Here is a 20,877-nt window from a genome sequence, read left to right on the forward strand (position 1 = left end):
TAGATACAAAATAATGTGTATTAAATGCCAAGAGAGAAACAGTCTGTAGAATAAAGAAAATCAGGAAGGATCTTCCAGTTATGGAAATATCGTCCTTTATTTAACCAATCTCCTATTATTGAAAATTTTGGTTATTTTCAGTTTTTCCATATAATAATGCCATGATGAACTTTCTCTCTAGTTAATTCTTTGTGTCCATCCCTAATTCTGTCTTTAGTTTAAATCCCTAGACGTGAGATTTCTGGGTGAAGACATACAAACTTTTTACTTACTTAGTTTTTCTTTACTATATTTAAACCCAATTTTTAATTTTCTCTATAGTTTACATATTTTTTAATTTTTAAAACAGCATGGTGTAAAATTAAAATGGGGGGTATTATTTTATGAATTTGAACACATTCCTGTACAGACCCACGTACTCACCATCACAACTGGGAAACGAGATAGGATAGTTCTGCACACCAGCCCTTTGTGGTCTAAACCTGCCCCCTCCCCAGCCCTTGGCAACCAGTGATCTGTTCTCCATCCTAGTACTGTTACCTTCCCCAGAATACCATGCGATAAATAAGTAGAGTCATGCACTGTATACATTTTGAGACTGGCTTCTTGTATAGACCATCATGCTGTCTTTGAGAGTCATCCATGCCATTGTTCGTATCACTAGTTTGCTCCTTTTACCTCTGTAGCATCCCACTGCATGGCTGTTCCACCTGTTAAAAGACATTTGGGTTGTTTCCAGTTTGGCGTGATGATGAGCAAAGCTGCTATATACATTTGCATACACGTTTGCAATGAAAATAAGTCTTTATTTCTTTAGGGCAAATGCCTAGCAGTGGGATTTCTGGGTCTAGCCGTACGAGTATGTTTAATTTTACAAGACAATGCCACGGTGTTTTCCCACCAGCGAAGAATGAGAGTTCCGGGTGCTTCATATCCTCGCTATCACTTGGTATCATCAGATTTTTTATTCCCATTGCAATAGGTGTGTAGCCATATCTCAAGGGGGTTTTAGTTTGAATATCCCTAGTGGATAATACACTGAGGGGGTCGTCATGCTGATTTCCATGTATATCTTCTTGGGTGAAATGTCCATTCAAATATTTTACCCATCTTTTTTTAGTTTTAACGTTACTGCTACCTAAGCTCCACATTTTAATCAGATTTCACTAGTTTTTCCCTAATGTCCTTTTACTGTTTCAAGACCCTGTCCTGGATACCGCAACACATTTAGTCCTCATGTCTCCTTAGCCTTCTGTGATCTGTGACGGTTTCTCGGACTTTCTTTGTTCTGAGAGGCACATTTAGGGCTTGGGTGGGTGCATGTTGGTGACTGGAGTGCCTAAGTCACCTCGTGGGTGGCTGGCCTGAGCCCTTGTGCTTCCTCTCTACAAACTGGCAGTTCCTCCAGGGCAGGAGCACCGTCCGTCTCTACCGGGTATGCGCTGATAGGCTCCATGCATGTTTGCTGAAATGCTGCCCCAGTTACTGCTCCCCCTTTGGTGTTATTTCTTGGGCCTGGAGCTAAAACTAGGGCCGTCTAAGCTGAACTCTGGACAGAGTCCAGCAGCAGATGAGGTAGGCTGGGGTTATAATCCATGGCTCACCTTTCACCTCTGCCCCCACCCCCGCACGACTGTTTGGACAGCGGTGGGCTTAGTCAGTGCCCTTTAAATAGCATGAAAGGGCCTCACGCTGGCCTGTTTTGTTTAAGGAGGTTGCATCGGTGGTGTGCACACTGCCACAGGGCATGCGGCCGGCTCACCCGAGAACAGAGTAAGCGGCATGTCCCCCACAAAGCAGATGTTTGGAGGAAAAATAGATGTAATCAAAAGCACGGAGGATAAAATTACTCAAACCCCTTAGACCCTCCATGTGCAAAGGTACACACACACACGCACACACGCACGCACGCACGCACCACCCACGTCCATACCCACCCGCGTGTATCTACAGGGTCACGTTCACACCCACAGCCACACGCAACAGCACACGTCCGCAGGCACACACGTGCCACTTGTGTGCCTGCCCTTGACCACACGAGCCTGCGCGCTACACAGACCTATCCGCAGGCCACTACATGTGTTCCATGCACCCATGTGCAACTGCAGGCTTCTGCCCCGTGCCCGAGGGCGCACATCCGTGCACGCGGAAGGGATACACACACAGAGGCCTGCAGCACCCTGTCCCCAGATGGCTTCAGAAGTTCATTCTCTTTAAATCACAGCCATAAAAAAAATTCTCTTGAAATCACAGTCATGAAAAAAAAAATCACGGTCACCTTTGGAAATCTTTCGAGGCCTTTCATGTCAAAAAAAGTTAGTCTAGAGTAGAGTGACACCCTAGGGTTGAACCGGGACGAGTGGCTAGAGGTTAAGGGAATGAAGAAAGGTTTCCCGTTTCTCGTTGGATTTCTTGAAATCCAACAGCCAGGGCTGTCCGGCAGCAGACCAGGTGGCTCCCAGAAGAGGCCAGGCCTCCTCCCCAGGGGAGTTCAGGCAGAGGCCCAAGGGCCTTCTGCGGCTCCTGATGGAGAATATAACCTCGAACCGAAGAATGCTTCCCACTTCATCAGAAGTGGTCGATGGGAGTCTTTGCCTGGGGTTGTTTGAAGGGCCAGCGTCCCTGCATCAGGGCAGGCAAGGATGACTCACGGTGTTCTGTGCACATTACTTGACTCCTCTGGGTAGCCTGGGACCTATTTCCAGATCAAGACATTCTCGGGGAAGCTGCAGCTTGCAATTACGTTGTCTTGGGCCACACAGCCTGGGACAAAGCCCGCCCAGGGATCCCTTCCCACTCTGGGCGGGGTGTCAGCATAGCACCAGGCCAGAGTCCACAGGGGGTTGCCCCAGGGAGGATGGGGGGAAGCCAGCCAGGGAGGCAGGTGGCCTGGACCCAAAGGGGCTCTGTCGCTGCTCAGCTTCACGCCAGTGCCGGATGCTGTTGGGCCTCAAGAAGGTGGGCCCAGCAGCGAGGCACGCTGGGAGAGCCCAGTGGCCTTTTCTCTGTCCCAGTATAGCAGCGCGATGGATGCAGAGCTGGTTCCTGGCAGATGCTGGACTGGGTTTCCTGGACATTTCAGTTCCGGAGCCGCGCTCCGTGAAGCCCATCTCTGTGCTTCTCCTTCTGCCTCCCTGACCCTCTTGCTTGCTGCGTGGAGACATCCTTCATGTCTGCCTGGTGTTTCTCCTCTCCTTCCTTCTTCCCTCCCTCTTCCGTCCTCCGTCTTTTCCTCTCTCCCTCGGTGATCTCACCTCCCCCTTCTGTCTCAGCCTCTGCTGGAGGCGTTCGTCACTACGGGCATTTTTCTCACGTATCATCGCCACCTTTCTCCTCAGTGTTTACGGGGATGTGTTCATTCAACAAACGTCTCTGCACGTACCTATAGGTACTGGCACGCAGCAGGTGCACAGAGGTAGCTGGACAGAGTGAGAGCTCAGTGATTTTTGTTTGTTAGAAATTGTTCGTTGATTCTTCAGTAACCTCTTCCTGCCTGTCTGCTGCCTGTCCCATCCTGGGCTGAGAAAGGACAAATGACATGAGGTCCCAACCCACAGGGAACTGATTCTCTAGGAGGAGCTGGACATTTGGGGTTTGATTATACACTAGTCCGAAAACACAGTCAGTAACTGGATGGCGGGGTCTGTATGACTGCCCCAGTCAGAGAGGGCTTCCTGGAGGAGCTGGTGCTTGATTGGACCTTGGAGGCCAGCTGGAAAAAAAGGGACATTCCAGGCAGGTGGACAGAGGTGGGGGTGAGGGAGACCAAGGAGGTCAGTGCTTTCCTTTGTTCAGGAGTAATTCAGCCTGAGTCTCGGGCCCCGTTTTCAGTGGCCGTCTTGAGGAGGGAGTCACAGAGCGAGCTGGACCCTGACCAGCGCCAGGCCTCGGGCCACGGTACCAAGTCTCCACCCGACCCCTCTGGATCATCTAGTTGCAGAGCGATCTGCTGGCTTTGCCCAAAGCCCAACACCATCACCCGTCCCATCCCTGGCACCCACCTGCCTCAGGCAGGCCTGTTAAACTCAGGACCTCCTGCAGAAGAGCGGTGGGAACTGTAATTATTTACTCAGGAGGATGGAAGACGAGAGGCGTGGCAGCCCTCTCCAGATGTCCGCAGGGCTGGCTTGGGAAAGGCCCCGGGAGGTTTTGAGCCAGGACCAATGAGCCAGACCCTACAGGAGACGGGCTGGACCTCAGGACAGATGGTCCATCTGTCCTGGGGGCAGTGAGCTCTCTGTCACCAAAGCCTGGATGACAGCACTTTGTAGAGATGCTGTGGGGTGGCAGCAGGTGGAAACTGATGCCCTGAGCACCTGGGAGGGACTTCCTTGGCTTGTCGTTCTGACCAGTTGGGTCAGAACCTTGGGGGATTTTCCTTTGTTGTCTAAATGAGGGGCCCAACCTCAGAATTTAAAGCAAGATGATCACTAATCAAGATGGAGAGTTGGAAGATTCCTTCCCTCTTCAAGGACCAGAGAAACCTCAGTTTTGCCAGAATTCCTTCATCTCTAAGCCTTTCCAGTGAGCTGACATTTGCCTGGACAGACATGGCCCCATCCTCTCCCCTCTTCTCCCCACTCCAGATCCCAAGGGGAAGGTCCCACTGGTCCCTAAGACGGGAGGGCGACTTACTCCACCGGGCCAAAGCTGTGACACCAGACAGGGCGTGCCTGCTCCCGTGTGCAGATGAGGCTCTGGGACATAAAAGGCGTCCTCTGAAGTCTCAGGCAGACTTTGGGAGAGCCGGGACTGCGAACAGATCTCCCATCTCTCGGTCTGGTGGTCTTTGCACACGCCATGCTGTCTCCCCACTCCTGACCCACTCGCTCCCTCTCAGTGGGTGGCTGGAGGGGGGGAACCTGGATTCTTACTCCTCTTCTTGGAAGACTGGACATTCTGCCGCCTCCCCCCTAGCTGAGCCCACGCTGGGGAGCTTCTCCCAGAGGCCACATCCGCACTCTCTCCTCCTCTGGGGCTGGTCCTTCTGACCCCAGGATGCGCAGACCAAGCCTCTAGGTTATGTGAGGCCCCTGGATTCCTTCTGGTCCTACCTCTCTCCCCAGGAGAGGCCGCGAGACCATGGGTAGGAGTAAAGGACCAACCAAGGGCTGAGAGGCTGCACTCTGTCGCTAATGAGAGCACATTTCCCGCTCTCTCTGGCCTCAGTTTCCCCTGACTTAACATGAGGAGTTTGGTCCCTACCAGCACTTGCTTTTTATAACATGGAGCTTCCCCTGCATGGCCCAGCCCCTGCTGTTGTATGGGGTGGTCCCGATCCCAGGCTGAAGGCCAGAGGATACGGCAAAGGTCTACGGGGTCATGGGATGGGGCCTGGGGAGCAGTGCCAGGGCAGAGGGGGCAGGGGCTGCACCCCCCTCCCCAGTCTAGCCTCCAGGAAGTTGCATAACAGAGATGTTTATTTTTGGTGAGACTGGGTGGGATTTCTTCTCCTTAAAAAAAAAACCCAAAACATAAAACTTATTTGTCTGCCAGGAAGATAAATATCTTTGCTGAAAGCTCTTGGCCCGGCTGCCAGCTGCAGCTTGCATGATGCTGTCACCAAAGCCGTGGCGGTCTGCCTGTGTCTGGGCTTACGTGGGTGTCATATGTGATGCCTGAGGGTCAGCCCCCCACCCTGCTGGTATCGACGCTGCCAGTGGCCCTCAGGAACAGCCTCCCAAAGCTGCTTCCAGGCCCACTCTGGGCATTCACCTCCACCTCGATTTCCTCAGTGCCTTGAAGAGGGAGGTGAGAATGACAGAGAGCAAAACGTCCCTCTCAGCTTCCCCAGCAGTAAGAGAGCCCCCAGTGTACACAGAAAGCCAGGGGCGAGACTGAACCTGAAACTTCGGCCCTAGGACCCGGACAGGGTTAAGAGACCCGGGCTAGAGGCATGGTCCTGACTTAATGCCTGCTGCTCAGATCTCTTCCTAGAAGAGGAGACCAAGGGTCAGAGTGGTTGGTGCTCACACCTACCACAAATCCTTGTCATAATCAGAGCTTGCGCGTGTGAAAGGTTTTGTCAAATGCTCCCCACACACGTCTTATTAATCCTGTATGTTATTTCACTCTACAAGAGTCACAGTCAATGGAATTTGGCTCAGAGAGGTGCTCACACCCCTGTCTCCAGACACCAGTCCAGCACCCTCCCCACAGCATGCGCACACGCTCCTGCGCTTGGGGCCTCCAGGGAGGGCCTGCCCACTTGGAGGACTTCTCCTGGGTCAGAATCTTCTGCTCACAAGTCTAGACCAGAACTGGGAGTAACTTAATGATACGGGCAAAAGGCTGCCTCGCCGGGACCACGCTGAGTGCTTTATGTGTCAGCATTTTTAATCCCACAACTACCCTGTGAGGAAGATCCTACAGGATTCTGCATCCCCATTTTATAGAGGGGGAAACTGAGGCATAAAGAGGTTAGGTGAACTGTCCAAAGCACCCAGCTGGGACTCACACCCCTGGTGCCAGTTCCAGAGCCTGTGCTCTGACCCCTGCCCTGAGGCGAGTGTGTGCCCAGGGTGCTAACTGGGCTCTTTGGACTTGGACAAGCTACTTCCCGCTCCACCCTTGACCCTTGTGGGCTGACTGGTCCTTTGCAGCTCTGAGCATCCAGGAATCAGCAGGCAGAGCCCCGTTCTGTTAGACAGCAGTGGCTGTGGGCCTGGGCCGTGAGCTTTGTGTAAGTCTGCTGGGTCCCCCGTGTCAGCATCCTGGGCGTGTCAGGGGGAGGTGCCCCACTTCCTTAGTAAACATGCCCCCCACCTGGAGGGGCAGGTCACCACTTGGACAATAGGTGAGACCAGTGTGGAGGGTGCCGGGACAGGACCCCTCAGCGCTGGATTCTTGGGCAGAGTCTCCAGAGCCCCTGCTGAACCCCAAACAGGACCAAGCCAGGAAAGGCGGGGCCTCACCTCCTCACTCCAAGCCCAGTTGGGCCAGATATGGCTGCTGACTGAGTTTTCCTTCCCACTCTGGGAGTCCGAGGCACTGAGTCAGCAACCTCGACGCCCGAAGAAGTGCTGGCAAAGGGAGTCCTTCTAGAGGGAGGAGCCCAGGGTCAGTGGGGTGGAGATTAAATGTTATAGAGATCAGATTGGCTGACCCAGAGTCACAGGACATTGGTGTGGAAAGGAGCCCATGCTGAGATGAGGACAGAGAGGCTCAGAGACTCGCCCAAGGTCACACAGCATGTTAATGGCAAGCCAGGGTTAGAACCTGGGCCTCCTGACCTCGCACCCAATACTTCCCTGAGAGGGCAAAGGCAAGGGATAGCTCCCCAGTCCCTCCCTCCTCTCATGCTTGGTTCAGCCACTGGTTTTTGACCTTCTTTCCTCCCCCCTCAGCCAAAGAGAGCTCCCTGGGTGAGCCAGAGTTGCCGCCCGACTCTGACACCGTGGGGATGGACAGCAGCTACCTCAGCGTGAAGGAGGCTGGGGTGAAGGGGCCCCAGGACCGGGCCAGCGCCGACCTCCCCAGCCCACTGGAGAAGGCGGACTCCGAGAGCAACAAGGGCAAGAAGCGGCGGAACCGAACGACCTTCACCAGCTACCAGCTGGAGGAGCTGGAGAAAGTCTTCCAGAAGACCCACTACCCCGACGTGTACGCGCGGGAGCAGCTGGCCATGAGGACCGACCTCACCGAGGCCCGCGTGCAGGTCAGTGAAGGCGCCTGGGAGGGCGCGGGAGAGCAGGGCCTGCCCTTGGGATGGTGGCCGGAGCTGGGACCGCCTGACTGTCCCCGGTCACGCCAGGGCTTTCTTCACCTCGGTGCAAGGAGCCCACCCCTCACGCCCCGGCTCCAACCAGAGCAAGTCGGCTTTCACTCACTTCACTGTCTGGCCTCTTGCTCTGGTTGGAGCTGGTGCGAAGCTCCCAGTGGACGGGCAGGACGCCTGTAAGCTGTACTTCTGAGTTCTACGTAGTGTGGGAGTCCAGTCCCTTTCATGAAGGAGATGGTGACTGGTCTCTGCTCTGGAAGGCCTATCTCTTAGGAAGGAAACAGGACGAACTTAAATACATCCATAGCAGCCCAGTGGGCAGAAACAGAGACAACCCAGATCTTCTTTTTGCCCAGGATGGCTGCCTCGTCCTCCATCTTGCAGGTTCCAACTCAGTATGCCTCCTCTGAGAAGTCTTCCCGACCACCATGGCTAAAGAAGGGGCCCCCACCATCACCCGACCACCAAAACACTCAACCCAGCACAACCCGACAGAGCTCAACACGGCTCAACACAGGCCAGCAGAGCCCAGCACAACACAACACACACAACCTAAACCAACACAGCTCAACCCAACACAGCTCAACACAGGCCAGCAGAACCCAAATCAACACAGCTCAATTCAACAGAACTCAACACGGCTCAACACAGGCCAGCAGAGCCCAACACAACACAACACAACGTAACCTAAACCAGCACAGCTCAACATAGGCCAGCACAGCCCAACACAACACAACACAGCACAACCTAAACCAACACAGCTCAACCCAACACAGCTCAACACAGGCCAGCATAACCCAAATCAACACAGCTCAACTCAACAGAACTCAACACAGCTCAACACAGTACAACCCAGCACAGCACAACACAATATAACCTAAACCAACACAGCTCAACAGAACTCAACACAGCTCAACACAGCCTGTCAGAGCCCAACACAACACAGCATAACGTAAACCAACAGAGCTCAACCCAACACAGCCCAACAGAGCTCAATGCAACCCAACAGAGACCAACACAACACAACATAACCTAACCCAACACAGCTCAACACAACCCAACACAACATGACACAGCTCAACACAGTAACAGAACCCACCAAAACCGACACAACACAACAAAACCTAACACAGCTCAACCCAACCCAACATAACACAATAGAACCCAATACAGCTCAACCCAACCCAACACAACTCAACCCACATTAACACAAAACAACACAAGCAAACCAGGTCAGCTTCTACCACATTGTCCTATTTTATCTTTTTTATAGAATTTATGACGGCTTAAAATATTTTATCTGTTTGTCTCCTCTCACTGGAACATGAGCTCCTTGAGGGCAGGTACGGTCTGTTGTTCAACACTGTATTCCTACCAATTAGAGAAGGCCGAACTCAGAGCAACAAAGGCAAAAAATAAACATACGTGGACCAACTGACCTCCTCTGACCACAGAGGTGTGTCTTCCCTCCCTGCATGAAATTACAGCAGAGAAAGAACCAGAAAGGAATCAAAGTCCTCTAAGTACCCCAGACACAGCTTCAGCGTAACACAGAATAAAGGTCATGTTCAGCCTGCCTTTCCAACCCAGAGCATGTTAGAAACAGCAAACCAGGTGTTGGCAGATAGCTATTTTCCCCCTCCTGTGGGCTGTGGAAATCAACAGCTTCAGACCAAAGAGGAGTTTTTTTTAAAACAAGCAGCACAGTTCAGATCAGCTCAGCACAGCTCTGCTCAGGTCTTTTCAGCACCAGGACAAAAAGCCCTGTTACTTCGCAGACCCCAAGGGCGCCTTCTCTTGCATTTGTTCACTAGAGAATCTTCAGCAGTGTTTCTAAGGCATCAATAAAAGGTTCATCAGTCTCCACCATGCTCTGTTTAAAAAGGCAGAGGCATTTGTAATATGGTCCAGAAACGTTTTCATCTAAAATGGCTAATGTGGGGGACTTCCCTGCTGGTCCAGTGGTTAAGACTCGACACTTCCACTGCAGGGGGCTCGGGTTAGATCCCTGGTTGCGGAACTAAGATCCCACATGCCATGCGGTGCAGCCAAAAATTAAAAATAATAATAATAAAATAGAGTAAAATAAAATAAAATGGCTAATATGAAAAGGCACTGGTAGTTGTCAGTGAATACACAGCCATCCAGAAACAGCAGGAACCCGAGGGCGTTCTGAACAGTCAGGTCGTTTATCTGTAAATTCCCAAAAACAAGCTTCCCGGTTTATTCCTCTCCAGTTCGCAGTAAGTGTTTGGGGAAGAAAGGCAGGGCAGCTGAGGCCTCACTGTGATTCCAGAAACCTTCTCACACCCATTGTCCCACCTGAGTCATGTGACTTCCTGGTGCCTCAAGAGTCTGGACAGGAGCCACAGCATCTGGCCTCAGCTCAGCCAATGGATTTGGGAGGAGCTAAAGGAGTAGGTGGAGAGCGGGTGGCTGTTATGGGGCATTCCTGTAGATGCTGCGTTTGTGTGAAGCAAACCGTTCATTTTCTGTGCAGTACACATGTGTGTCCCTAACAAATGGACAGGAGTGCCAAGAAGTAAAATTCACTTAGTATCAAAAGAAGGATGGTCCTTCTAGTACAACACATGGAAATGACACTAGGGTACGTTTTACATTTTTCAGGCACCACAATGGAGTGCTAAAATGGAGCGCTCTCCCTGCATACACACACACAGACACACACTCACACACAAACACACAGACACATTTATGCCTACTTCCAAAAAGGAGCTGGGGTAGCTTACAATTAAAGGTTTATTATTTTCATCTAAGAACAAGAACAAAGTCATGAAATGGGAAGGTATTTATGTCAAAGATCTAGACTAAGGATCATATTTGCCACTGAGTGCAAATTTCAACCCTGAGCTTCCTGGCAGCCAAGGCAGAAAGGGAAACTCTAATGTGTGCATATCTTATCATCTAAGGGAAGGGCCATAGAAGTATAGAATGCTAGTGCTGGAAAGGATCACCTGGTCCTCTCATTTGATATCAAGGAAGAAGAGGCCCAGAGGCAGGAAGCGATCACCTGTGATCAGGTGACTCAGGAAAGGTGATTCAGTGGCAGTGCTGAGAATAGAACGTGGGACCCTGAGTTCCAGCCCAGTGCTTCTTTTACTTTAGTTTGCCGTAGCAGGACACATGCCAGGTTGTTCTGAGACTTTTCTTTGTATAAAGGCAGCAGGGTGGGTGGGACTGTCATGTATGTCAGATCTCTGGGTTGAGCCTGGCAGTGCCCCAGGGATGGGGGAATGTGGGGATGGATCTCCCTGCTTGCCTCTGCTGAGTTTGTTTAGGGCCCGTACTCAGCTGGTGGGAAGCCAGGTGCCTGGCGTAGAGTGGCAGTGGGGACAGGGAGGGGGTGATGGGGGGCACCGAGACGGACCTTTCCTGGGAAGAAGCCCGGGGCTTGGCCCCGCTCCAGGGGGCTGCAGGGGCCTCTCCCTGCTGTCTGGGACTCCAGTCTCCGCAGCTGGTGTCTGAAGAAAATAAGACAGAGGCCTCCCTGCGCCGGGCCACCCCGCCCTGGCCCAACATGGGCTGCGGTTAGCAAGGACCCTGCCAAGATGGTTGGTTCCTCGGGGAGAGGCCCGTGCTGAGTGGGCCCGGGCTGGGGTGGCTGGGAGCAGGGTGGTCCTGGGCCGAGACACGAAGAACAGAAGGCTGGGACCTTGCAGTCCCCCTTCCTTCTGGGGTTGCACAGTGGAGACAGGCCTAGGGCCACAGAGCCTGAGGCACGGAGCACCTAAGGGGGCAGCTGTCACAGCCCCAGGCTCCAAGGGTCAGAAATGGAAGGATGCTCTGAGTCTCAGGACCCTTGGATGTGAGCACGGAAGGGGCCCGCGAGGATACCCCTGCCGCCACCCGATTGAGGTGTGAGGAGGCCGAAGACCAGGAGGCTGACTTAAAGCCTCATCTGGGCAGAAAGCCTCCAGCCTCGTATGCAGGGTAAGGCCCAGGGAGGAAAGACCCGGAGGAGAGAGTGGAGGTGGGCAGCTCTTCTCCCATCGGCCTGCTCCACGCAGCTGTGCCGCCTCCCACGATCTCCATCTTTAGCCCTCAAATAAATCCCTCAGCCTGACCCTCTTCCACTCCCTCCCCAAGACAGTGCTCTCTCAGCTGCCTCTCCCCCAGGCTCATCTATCTTCCCGGAGAACCCAGGTCTCCCCTCTCCCCCGCCTCTTCCCCCGCGCTCACCTCCAGCCACCACCACGCACTCCGTCTCCCCCCACTCTGCTCCTCCCCTCAACCCCAGGCCCCCGTGCAGGATACTGGGCTGCCTCCTTCCCCATCCGTGTCCCTCCCAGCCCAGCCCACGCCTGCGTGTCACCTCCACCAGCACCTCTGGATCCCACCACGGGACCGAGTCCACAGAGACTCAACAGCAACCCCCCAGTGGCAGACACGTCACCTTTTTCTAGCCTTCTCCCCGGCCTCAAAGAAAGAAAGCAGTCATATATCTAGATGCCTCCAGTGGGCTTCTCCCCTCCCGCTGGCCTCCCCCTCAGAGAACCCTGGGGGGCTGAGGAAGGAGCGGAAAGACTGAGCTAAGCCTGCAGGAAATTAAACATGAAATGAAAACAAGCGCCTCTGATTCATTCTCTCATCCTGCCCCCAGTCCCCCATTCCAGACCACCGATAAAGGGGGATCCCGTTTCAGCGGCGCAGAGAGGAGACCCAGTCTGCCCTTGGCTCCCAGTGGGCGGCCTGGGCCCGGACCCCAGGAGCCCCAGGAGGACAGGAAGCCCCGGGAGGCTGTGGGGCAGCGGCTGAGACTCCAGCCCAAGAGAGGGCCGGCTCCGGGGGTGGGGGTGGGAGACCGAGGAGAGTGCCTCTCCTACACCAGAGTCAAGACAGGAAACAGAGTGACGCTGAAAGAGATGCCAGCAGCGCTCTGTGTGTGTGTGACACTCATGCTTGTGTACTGGGACGAGCTGCAGCCTCACCCTCCCTCCTCACCCCCACCCTCCGCACACTAACCTGGGCCACACACCCCCCGCTTCTTTTCTGACTTCTTTCTTCTAGCAAAAGACAGCAAGGAAGGTCAGGAGCTATAAGATAAACAAGTGTGAAGTACTCTAAAAACTCTGTGACAGCATTTCCCATCTAGCTCACCTGCTGCCCTCAGAGGCACCACCCCTGGGAAGAGGTCAGCACAGATATTGGCCCCATTTTCCAGATGCAGAAACTGAGGCCAGTGGTTATGCCAGGCACCCCAGTGGGCACCCGTGGGCTGAGCAGCTTCTATGCTGCTGCATGGTGAATCCGTCCAGGCCTCAGGCCCAGCTCCCTCCCCCTCGTCCGAGGAAGCTCCATGCTCTCAGCAAGACTGCTGGCGGGGGCGGTGTGCTGTTCGAGGTGTGCCCACGTGCACCTCAGTCAGCAGCGGGTAGGTGCACATCAAGCTGCCAGGAATCTCCCTCCACGGAGCTCAGAGGTCTGCCCTGGACTCAGCTTGAAGCCCTTTCTGGCTTGGAAGCTGAGCCCTGCTCACTCCCCCTCTCCCACCCTCCCCTGTCCCCGTCACCCCCTCCCCAGATCCCAAGTCACTGGCAGGAGTGACAGATCCCAAGGCGAGCTCCTGCCCGTGAGCCTTAGGAAAGTTCTCAGCCTGCCAGGAACTTTGCTCCTGCAAAAGGAAAAGTACCCACCCCACCTCCACCCCCATGGCCAGAGACCCTGGCTCACACACCTGACTCAGAGCCCGCCCTCCCCATCCAGTACCTGGTCAGGTCACACCAACACCCCACCCCCATGCTCAGTGACAGGTGGGCCTCCTCTCCTCCTCGGCACCAGGCTACTCTTCAGCCTGAGATTTTGCAGCAGCTGCCTCTCTTCGAGGCACCGTGGCGACCCCCTCCACCTGGCATTTGAGGCCCCCCACAATCTGGCTCCCACCTCCATGGTCCTTTCCCTCCCATCACTCCCCCAACTGGCAGTGTGGCCTCCCGAGGTCTCCTGAGTGTGCCCTGCTGTTTCTAAACTCGGCCTGGACTTCCGTCCCTCCAGCCAGCACTCGGAGCCCAGCCCCAGCCTTCCCTCCGCAAAGCCGTCCCTGACTGCCTCTGGAGCCCGACGGAACCCCTGTCCCCCAGAGAATCTTTAACCCAGGGTGTCCTGAGCCGGGAGACTCTTTCCGACAAAAGTCTGCACAGAGGATTCAGGAAGTGGAAATCCTGAACCTGGGCAGAGAGGTCCCAGGAAGCCCAGACCTTTTGGAAAATGATGGCAAACCACATGTGTGCGATCGTCCAAGAGAATGATTTTCTGGGTGAGCGCTCACAGCTCTTATCAGATTCTCCCCAGGAGTCTGTGGCCCCAGTGGATCAGGCCGCCCCCCATGCTGGGGTTGGTTAGATGACCGCTAAGATGACTAGTGGCGTGTGTTTTGTGTGTGTGACACTTGCCTGCTCTAGATTCTGAAGCTTAGAAAAAGGAAGCTACTGGCCCAAGATCAGGCCCACATGATAAACTGGAATAAAGTGCCTTCCAGGCTCTCAACGTCTATCGTTCTAGATTGTAAACTCTTGAGGATAAAGGCCGAGGCGGACACATTACCTGTAGCCCCATGGCCTCGACCCTACACTGCAACTGGTGAGACTCAAGGGAAAGGCTGGCACTGCCCGAAGGCGGGGCCTCCAGCTCCTGGCCTGACCCCCGTGACAACTGCTCTGTCCTGCAGGTCTGGTTCCAGAACCGGAGGGCCAAGTGGAGGAAGAGGGAGCGTTTTGGGCAGATGCAGCAGGTTCGAACCCACTTCTCCACGGCCTACGAGCTGCCCCTCCTCACCCGAGCGGAGAACTATGCCCAGGTACGTGCCTGTCCCCAGCCCCTCACGCTCTGAGAAGGGGCACCGTCCCCGGAAAGAGGACTCGGGGCCCATTCCGGGCGTGTGCGTTCCTCCAGAATGTGGGAGGCCCGGAGCTCCTTCTGTCCGACGTAAGTGTTGACCCAGCCTTGGCTGGACTTCAGGGGAGGAAGGCCGGGGCGGTGAGAGTGGCTTTTTCTTCTGCCCCTTTGGCCACTTGCGCTGTGAGCATCAGAACCGAGGAAGCTTTGCTGAAGGCCAGGGGGGCCTCCAGGCCCCCGGGAGCCACTCCGAGTGTTTCCTAGGAGAGGGGTCCTAAAGCCTGGAGGCCTTGAGGCAGGGCTGGAATGAACATGGAATCCTTAGTCATCCCAGCTCCAGGGCTTTCTCACTACAGGCAAGTCACAAGCTCTCTGAGCCTCGTTTCTTCACCTGTGAATTGGGCTTTAGAAAAGCATCTGCCTCAACTCTTTTAGAGGTTGTTCGAAGGTCTAAATTAGATTGTGCAAAAGTGCTTTGTGACTTATCCAGTTTCAGAAAGGTTGTTTTGCGTGTTCACAGCTCTCCCAGGAGTCTGTCCCATCTTCTCCCATCCCCACCAGAGCATGTTCCTCCATGGCTGTCAGTCATTCCCTCGTCCTGGGGCATTTGAGTCCTCAGTGGGATGCAAAGGGACGAGAAGTAGTGTGAGTAAAGTCAGGCAGCCTGGACACTTGGACGGATGTAATTTTGGCTGAGTCCCCAGTTCTATCTCCCCATAAACGCTGAGAGGAAAATGGGTCCAGAGGTGGAAGCTGGGGAGGGAAGGGATTACAGCTGCACAGATAGAAGACAACATGTCCAGGTCAACCCCACCTGCTGCCTGAACACCTTCCATGTGCCCCCCCACCTCACCCCACCCCCAGCCCGGCTCCAGCCCTCCCCTCACCACCTCCTGAGGCAGCCCTTTCAGTCCCGGAAGTTACTTCTGAAGCCTCAAGGGCTCGAGCCCCTGGAAGGCCCCCGCTGTCCACCCCATCCCCTCCACACCACAGCCTGCAAGCCCACAGCCCATGTTCCCAGTGCCAGAGCTCTCTGGGTTCACGTCAGCTCCCGTCTATCAAGTCTCGAGGGCCTGCCAGGCCTGGGGAAGAGCCAGAGACGAGTGAGACAGTCGCTGACCCTAGCGGTCCACGGATGCAGAGACAAAGTCTGCATCTGCCTTTAAGTTGCGGGCTGCCCTCAGCTGGTGAGCTGTGTCCCCAGGACAGCCCTTTCACTAGACGCTTGATGAAATTTCAAGTTTAAAACGGAACCTCTATCTGCCGCTCGCTCGCCTGGCCCTGGGAACAGAGGAGCCAGAGCCTAAAAGCCAAAGGCTCCTAAGGGGCTAGATGGCCATAAAGGTTTTGAGAGGCTCCCAAGCAAACGCTCCGGAATGGTTTCATCATCAGGGTGGGCTCGTAAGTGAGGAGTGGTCATCCGTGGGGGAGGGGAAAGCCCCGATGTACTCCCCGCACCCCAGCCCCCGCCAGCCTGTGACACCTCTGCCTCCCCTCTCCCCAGATTCAGAACCCGTCCTGGATCAGCAACAACGGGGCTGCCTCACCGGTGCCAGCGTGCGTGGTCCCCTGTGACCCTGTGCCCGCCTGCATGTCCCCTCACGCTCACCCCCCCGGCTCTGGGGCCAGCGGCGTCACCGACTTCCTGGGTGTCTCTGGGGCTGGCAGCCACGTGGGCCAGACGCACATGGGCAGCCTGTTTGGAGCCGCGGGCCTCAACCCGGGCCTCAACGGCTACGAGCTCAACGGTGAGCCAGACCGCAAGACGTCGAGCATCGCGGCCCTCCGCATGAAGGCCAAGGAGCACAGCGCAGCCATCTCCTGGGCCACATGACAGAGCACCCCCGTCCCATCCCCGTGCCCTCCCCCATCTCGGGGCACTGGCCACGCCCATGCTTCCCAGGCCCCCCGCCCCCCATTCGACTTTCCTCTTAGGAACCTGGCCCGGGGCCGGGGGCCTGACCCTCAGCACTTTCCGCCGCTCCAAGTCTGAGGCCCCGTGGACTGTTGGGAGGGAGGGGGCAGCAGACACTGAGGCCGAGCCCCCTGCTCCTGGCCAGAGGCAGTGGAGGAAGCCAGGCGGCCGAGTTTTGCAGCTTTGCATCCATTATAAGCTGAAGACCCTTTCTCCCCACTCCTGCTCCTCTGCCCTGCCCAGTTTGACCGCTGAGTCGAGGATAGACTCCCATGCAGACCCAGCAGTGGCCACAGTGCAGTCATGTCCGTCCTTCCCTCTGCTGTGTGGTCCCTTGGTCACCAGGCCAATGACTATGTCTGAAGAACAGGCTGCCCTGCAGAGTCGGCCTTGGCCTTCCCATCTCCTTTTCTCTCCCTAAAAGCCCACGGAATCCCACCTCCTGGACCCAAGCCACGCGCCTTGCCTTCACCCTGGATGGCGAGGAGTCCCCGTCCTGCTGTCCCCTGTGCTGGGCACACCCGGTGGGATTGGGCAGAGAGAGAGACGAGCTGGAGCTGAAGGATCCTGCTGCCACCCAGCAACGCTGGCCCCGGAGGACGCACAGCCGCCCTCGCACCCCGAGACCCTGGATATGGGTGAACAGTGCAAGGGAGGATGCAGACCGCCCACGGTACCCATGAAGCTGGAAGGAAGCTTCCAGGAGCAGGGAGGGCTGCAGGGAGGTGTCCAGGGGAGTGGGGGGGCAGGGTCTCGTGCACACAGGTCCGCTCTCCGGCCACCTGACATCCCGCTGCAGGCAGGATGATGGCGACAGTGGGCAGGTCTGGGTAGCTTTTTCTCCATCCATTCAAGCCCCTCCAGGAGGATCTGGAGGTGCTTGTCCCTCCCCATGTCCCATTCTGGTCACTCACTGGGGCTGCTGAGCAGTGTCCTGGTGTGGAAGGACTTACACCTCAGACACAGCAGCTAAGCCGGCGGGCACGGTGGCAGAGGACCAAGAGCAGCTGCAGGACCTGCCAGAGGATGAGTGCACGCTCACTCGGGCTCCAAGCGGCAGGCCAGCCCCTACACGGCCTTAGGTGGCCCTCAGCCTTCTCCAGCGCCACCCCTGCCCAGAGCCTTCCACTCAGGCGGAGGCTCTGTGTTCCTCTGGGCGTAGGGCAGAGAGCGCCTGCCCTTGCACTTCTGCCCTAGGGGATGGGAGACCCCAGCCCCTCGCCCTGGCCTCCGGAAGGGCTCGTGGGGCTGAGCTCCTCTGGGTCACTTGCTCTGTTCCAGACACAGAGGTCAGGATGCTCTCTGGAAGCAGATTTCCCCGCCTGCAGGGAGGGGCCTCCTTCTGCAGGGGTGCCACCTCTGCCGATATGAGGCCTGCAGCTTGAGTTTAGGCTCCAGGGCCCAGCCGTCACCTAAGCTCGGGGCACAGGGTACCTGTCCTCCAAAGCAGGCCTTTCAGAGCCCTGGGAAGCCCCCTGGCAGGTAGCCCCTGGGGAGAAGGGCCTGCCTTTTCTCCTTTCTACCCCGATTCTGTCAGTGAGGAGGGCCAGGTCCACCAGGCCCAGAGGCCTGGACACAGGACAGCCTCTTGGGTGGTGGGCAGGGAGGAGTGAGACCCTCCCCTTGAGCTGCTTAGGTTTTCGGGGACATCGTGGTCTCCACCTCTGTCTCATGTTCTCATGTGCTCCAGAAACAAGACTGGGGAAGGAGCTGGCTTTGACTTCCCTTAACAAGAGTCAGACCTCTTTGTGAACCGTAGCTCTAGAGTTGACCTTCTAGAAGTGAAAAGGGTCTTGGATATTGAATTAAATGTTCCTGGAGGCTTGGCTTTAGTGTTTCGTACATTTGAGGATCTTGGACTGACTCTTAGGAAGCCTTTTCCAGTTCTGAGGTTGGCGGAAACAACTCAAACTCCCAGAATCCAGAAAGAGGAAGGAAGAAATGGCCTTAGGCTGGAGACAATCCCCCAGTTCCTCCTTAAATGCCCTACTGGCTGGGAAGGACATGAGAGGGACTTTCACCAGGGGTATGTGCTCCCCTGGGAGAGAATCAGACAGAGAGAAAGAACTAGGATAGCCGCAGAGGAGGAGGGAAGGGAGAAGGAGGGCCCTAAGTGGAATCTTCTGGAAGGGACCCCGGGCATCAATTCCTCTCTGTGTCTGCTTTCTGCCTGGGCCAGACCTAAGTCAGGCAACCCAAAGCTTGAGAAGAAAAAGCTTCCGATAGAAGAAGGCTGTGTGTCTCTGGCTGTCTGTCCCACCAACACAGTCAAGTATCTAGGATTAAAATGTTGGTGTAAAATGTCCCTATGCATCTCCCCACAGGTAGCTTCCCAGCCCCAGGCCTGTCCTCACCCTGTCCCCGCCCTCAAGGGCCTGCCTGACACTCCGAGAATCCCAGAATCGCCCAGTGGGGAGGCATTAGAAACCCTCTAGTTAGCCCAATCCCTTCACAGTGGAGATGACCCTGGCCCCCAGGGGGGGACGTGGCCACCCTGAGCCGTGTTTCACCTGAGGCAGAGCTGAGCGAGGGGCTCTGATGGCCGGTGCTGCGCAGAGCTCCCCTGGTCAGGAGGCTGGGCCCAGGCCTTCTGCCTTGTCAGCTGCTGGGGCGGGAGGTGCCCCTACAGCCTCTCCCGTGATGACTAAGCAAGCTTGGGCGACTCTCTGGGGCTGGCGGCGTCCTCAGGAGTGAGGTTTCATGAAGGCAGGTGCAGAGGAGAGTGGACCCTCTCTGGGGGTCACTGCTAAGCCAGTAAGCTAAAAGAGGTGGGGTTTTCTTTGCTATTTGCCTAAGATCTCAACAGAGATGGCCACGCAAGCCGGAAGTGATAGGTGGCTGGCAGGCCCATGGGCAGCCTTCCCACACTGCCAGCCTCTGATCCCTGCTGGGAACCAGTCTCGGCAGCCAAGGCCTGACACTACTAAGCTGCTGCTACCACCCTCAGATGCCCTCACTGCTCCCAGGGCATGGGAGGAGAGGGCTCTGGGGACACACAGAGAGGCTTGTCCCCAAGTCTTCAACGGCACTTGGAAGACATGGGCTTTGGAACTTTCCTTGAATTCGTTCAACTATACTTGATTCTCAGCTCTCACCACCATGCCTCCAGCTTGGGGAAGCATGGTGGCCAAGTTAGTTCAAAGACACTGCAAGGGGGTGGGGTAGCAATCGTGAGGTGGGTTCCCAGCGCCCATGGCTGCAGCCACACTGGGCCCAGTGACAGTGTCCCCTCCGCCCTCATTCCCGCTGGGTGGACAAGAGGAACTCTTCCAGGAAAAACCACCACAAATCCCGCTTCCGCAGCCATTCCCTCTCAGGGCTGGACGCTCTGGGGCTTTGGGTCTGCGTGATGGCCTGTCAGGTGCCAAAGCAAACAGGCCTAGCGGGAGTGAGGATGGCTGGCAACCAGGCCCCCAGGGTAATAATCCGTGATCATGAAAGAGGAAAACGAGAAGACAACAAACACTCAACTTCTCAAAGTCACTGGGAGCCCACGAGACTTCCCTGAGGATGCTGGAGGGAGGGGAAGGTGTTCCAGTGAACAAAACATTACCTGTCCTTGCCCCGCCCCTTCTTCCCCTTCACATACATACATAGAGCTAGGCCTTTATACTACTGATTTTGAAGGACAGTTTTCAATGTCTAATAGTCTGTTTGGTGTGCAGTGGTTGAAAAGAGAGCTGAGTGCTGGAAGGAACATGAACCTCAATCAATACTGACTGTTCTCCTTGTAAGATACCATAACCCTGTATAAATGCAACTTTTCTTTTAGCTTGATGGCCTGGGGTGGAATATTAAAAATATATATGAAAAAGACATTAAAACTTCAGAAAAATGTATAAAAAAATGAGGTCGGTTCCATAAAATTTTACTGCCTATACCACCATGTAACTACATTATAGCAAAAATATTAAAAGAAACGTTCTTGCCTTTTAAAGTAAGTTATTGCACTTACATCTTTGGGGGAGGGGAGGACTGTTGATGAGAAGAGGACGTAGGGGCCCAGGCACGGGGCCAAATGGAGCACTGATGCCGCTGCGCGCGCCCAGCGCACCCTTGGCTGGGCACAGCCCAAACTGTCTGTTTGGTTGTTGTTTGCAATAAACTCCTTCTTCTTCCTCCTCTCAACTGGAACCTGTCTGTTTTGTTCCTGACTTGTGACAGATGAAATGTGATCGGAGGGGCCTCTGAAATCTCACGTTAATTGAAGTCGGCAAAAAATACTAACAGTGCCCTTTTGAACTGCTGACACAGTACAGAATGGATTACCAGGGCTAGATTAACAACAGGTGGCCGGCTAGGGCTCCTGCACAAAGAGGGGTGCGTGGCCTGCGAGGGGCTGGAGCGCCACCCCCCTCATCCCAGAGGACCTGCTTGCACAGCAGGCAAG

At 55.3% G+C, this 20,877-nt stretch overlaps 1 protein-coding gene across 1 annotated transcript in view; it reads left to right on the forward strand.

The window, feature by feature from the left end:
• Positions 1 to 20,611, forward strand: part of ALX4 (ALX homeobox 4) — a 44,283-nt gene extending 23,672 nt beyond the window's left edge. Inside the window, exons 2-4 of the mRNA XM_004264031.3 lie at positions 7,347 to 7,657; positions 14,406 to 14,534; positions 16,077 to 20,611. Coding sequence (XP_004264079.1) covers positions 7,347 to 7,657; positions 14,406 to 14,534; positions 16,077 to 16,406 — 770 coding nt within the window. The 3' untranslated portion in view covers positions 16,407 to 20,611. The remainder of the gene's footprint in view (positions 1 to 7,346; positions 7,658 to 14,405; positions 14,535 to 16,076) is intronic.
• The last annotated feature ends 266 nt before the right edge of the window (positions 20,612 to 20,877 follow it).

This window comes from Orcinus orca, chromosome 8, assembly GCF_937001465.1.
Source record: "Orcinus orca chromosome 8, mOrcOrc1.1, whole genome shotgun sequence".
NCBI lineage: Eukaryota > Metazoa > Chordata > Mammalia > Artiodactyla > Delphinidae > Orcinus > Orcinus orca.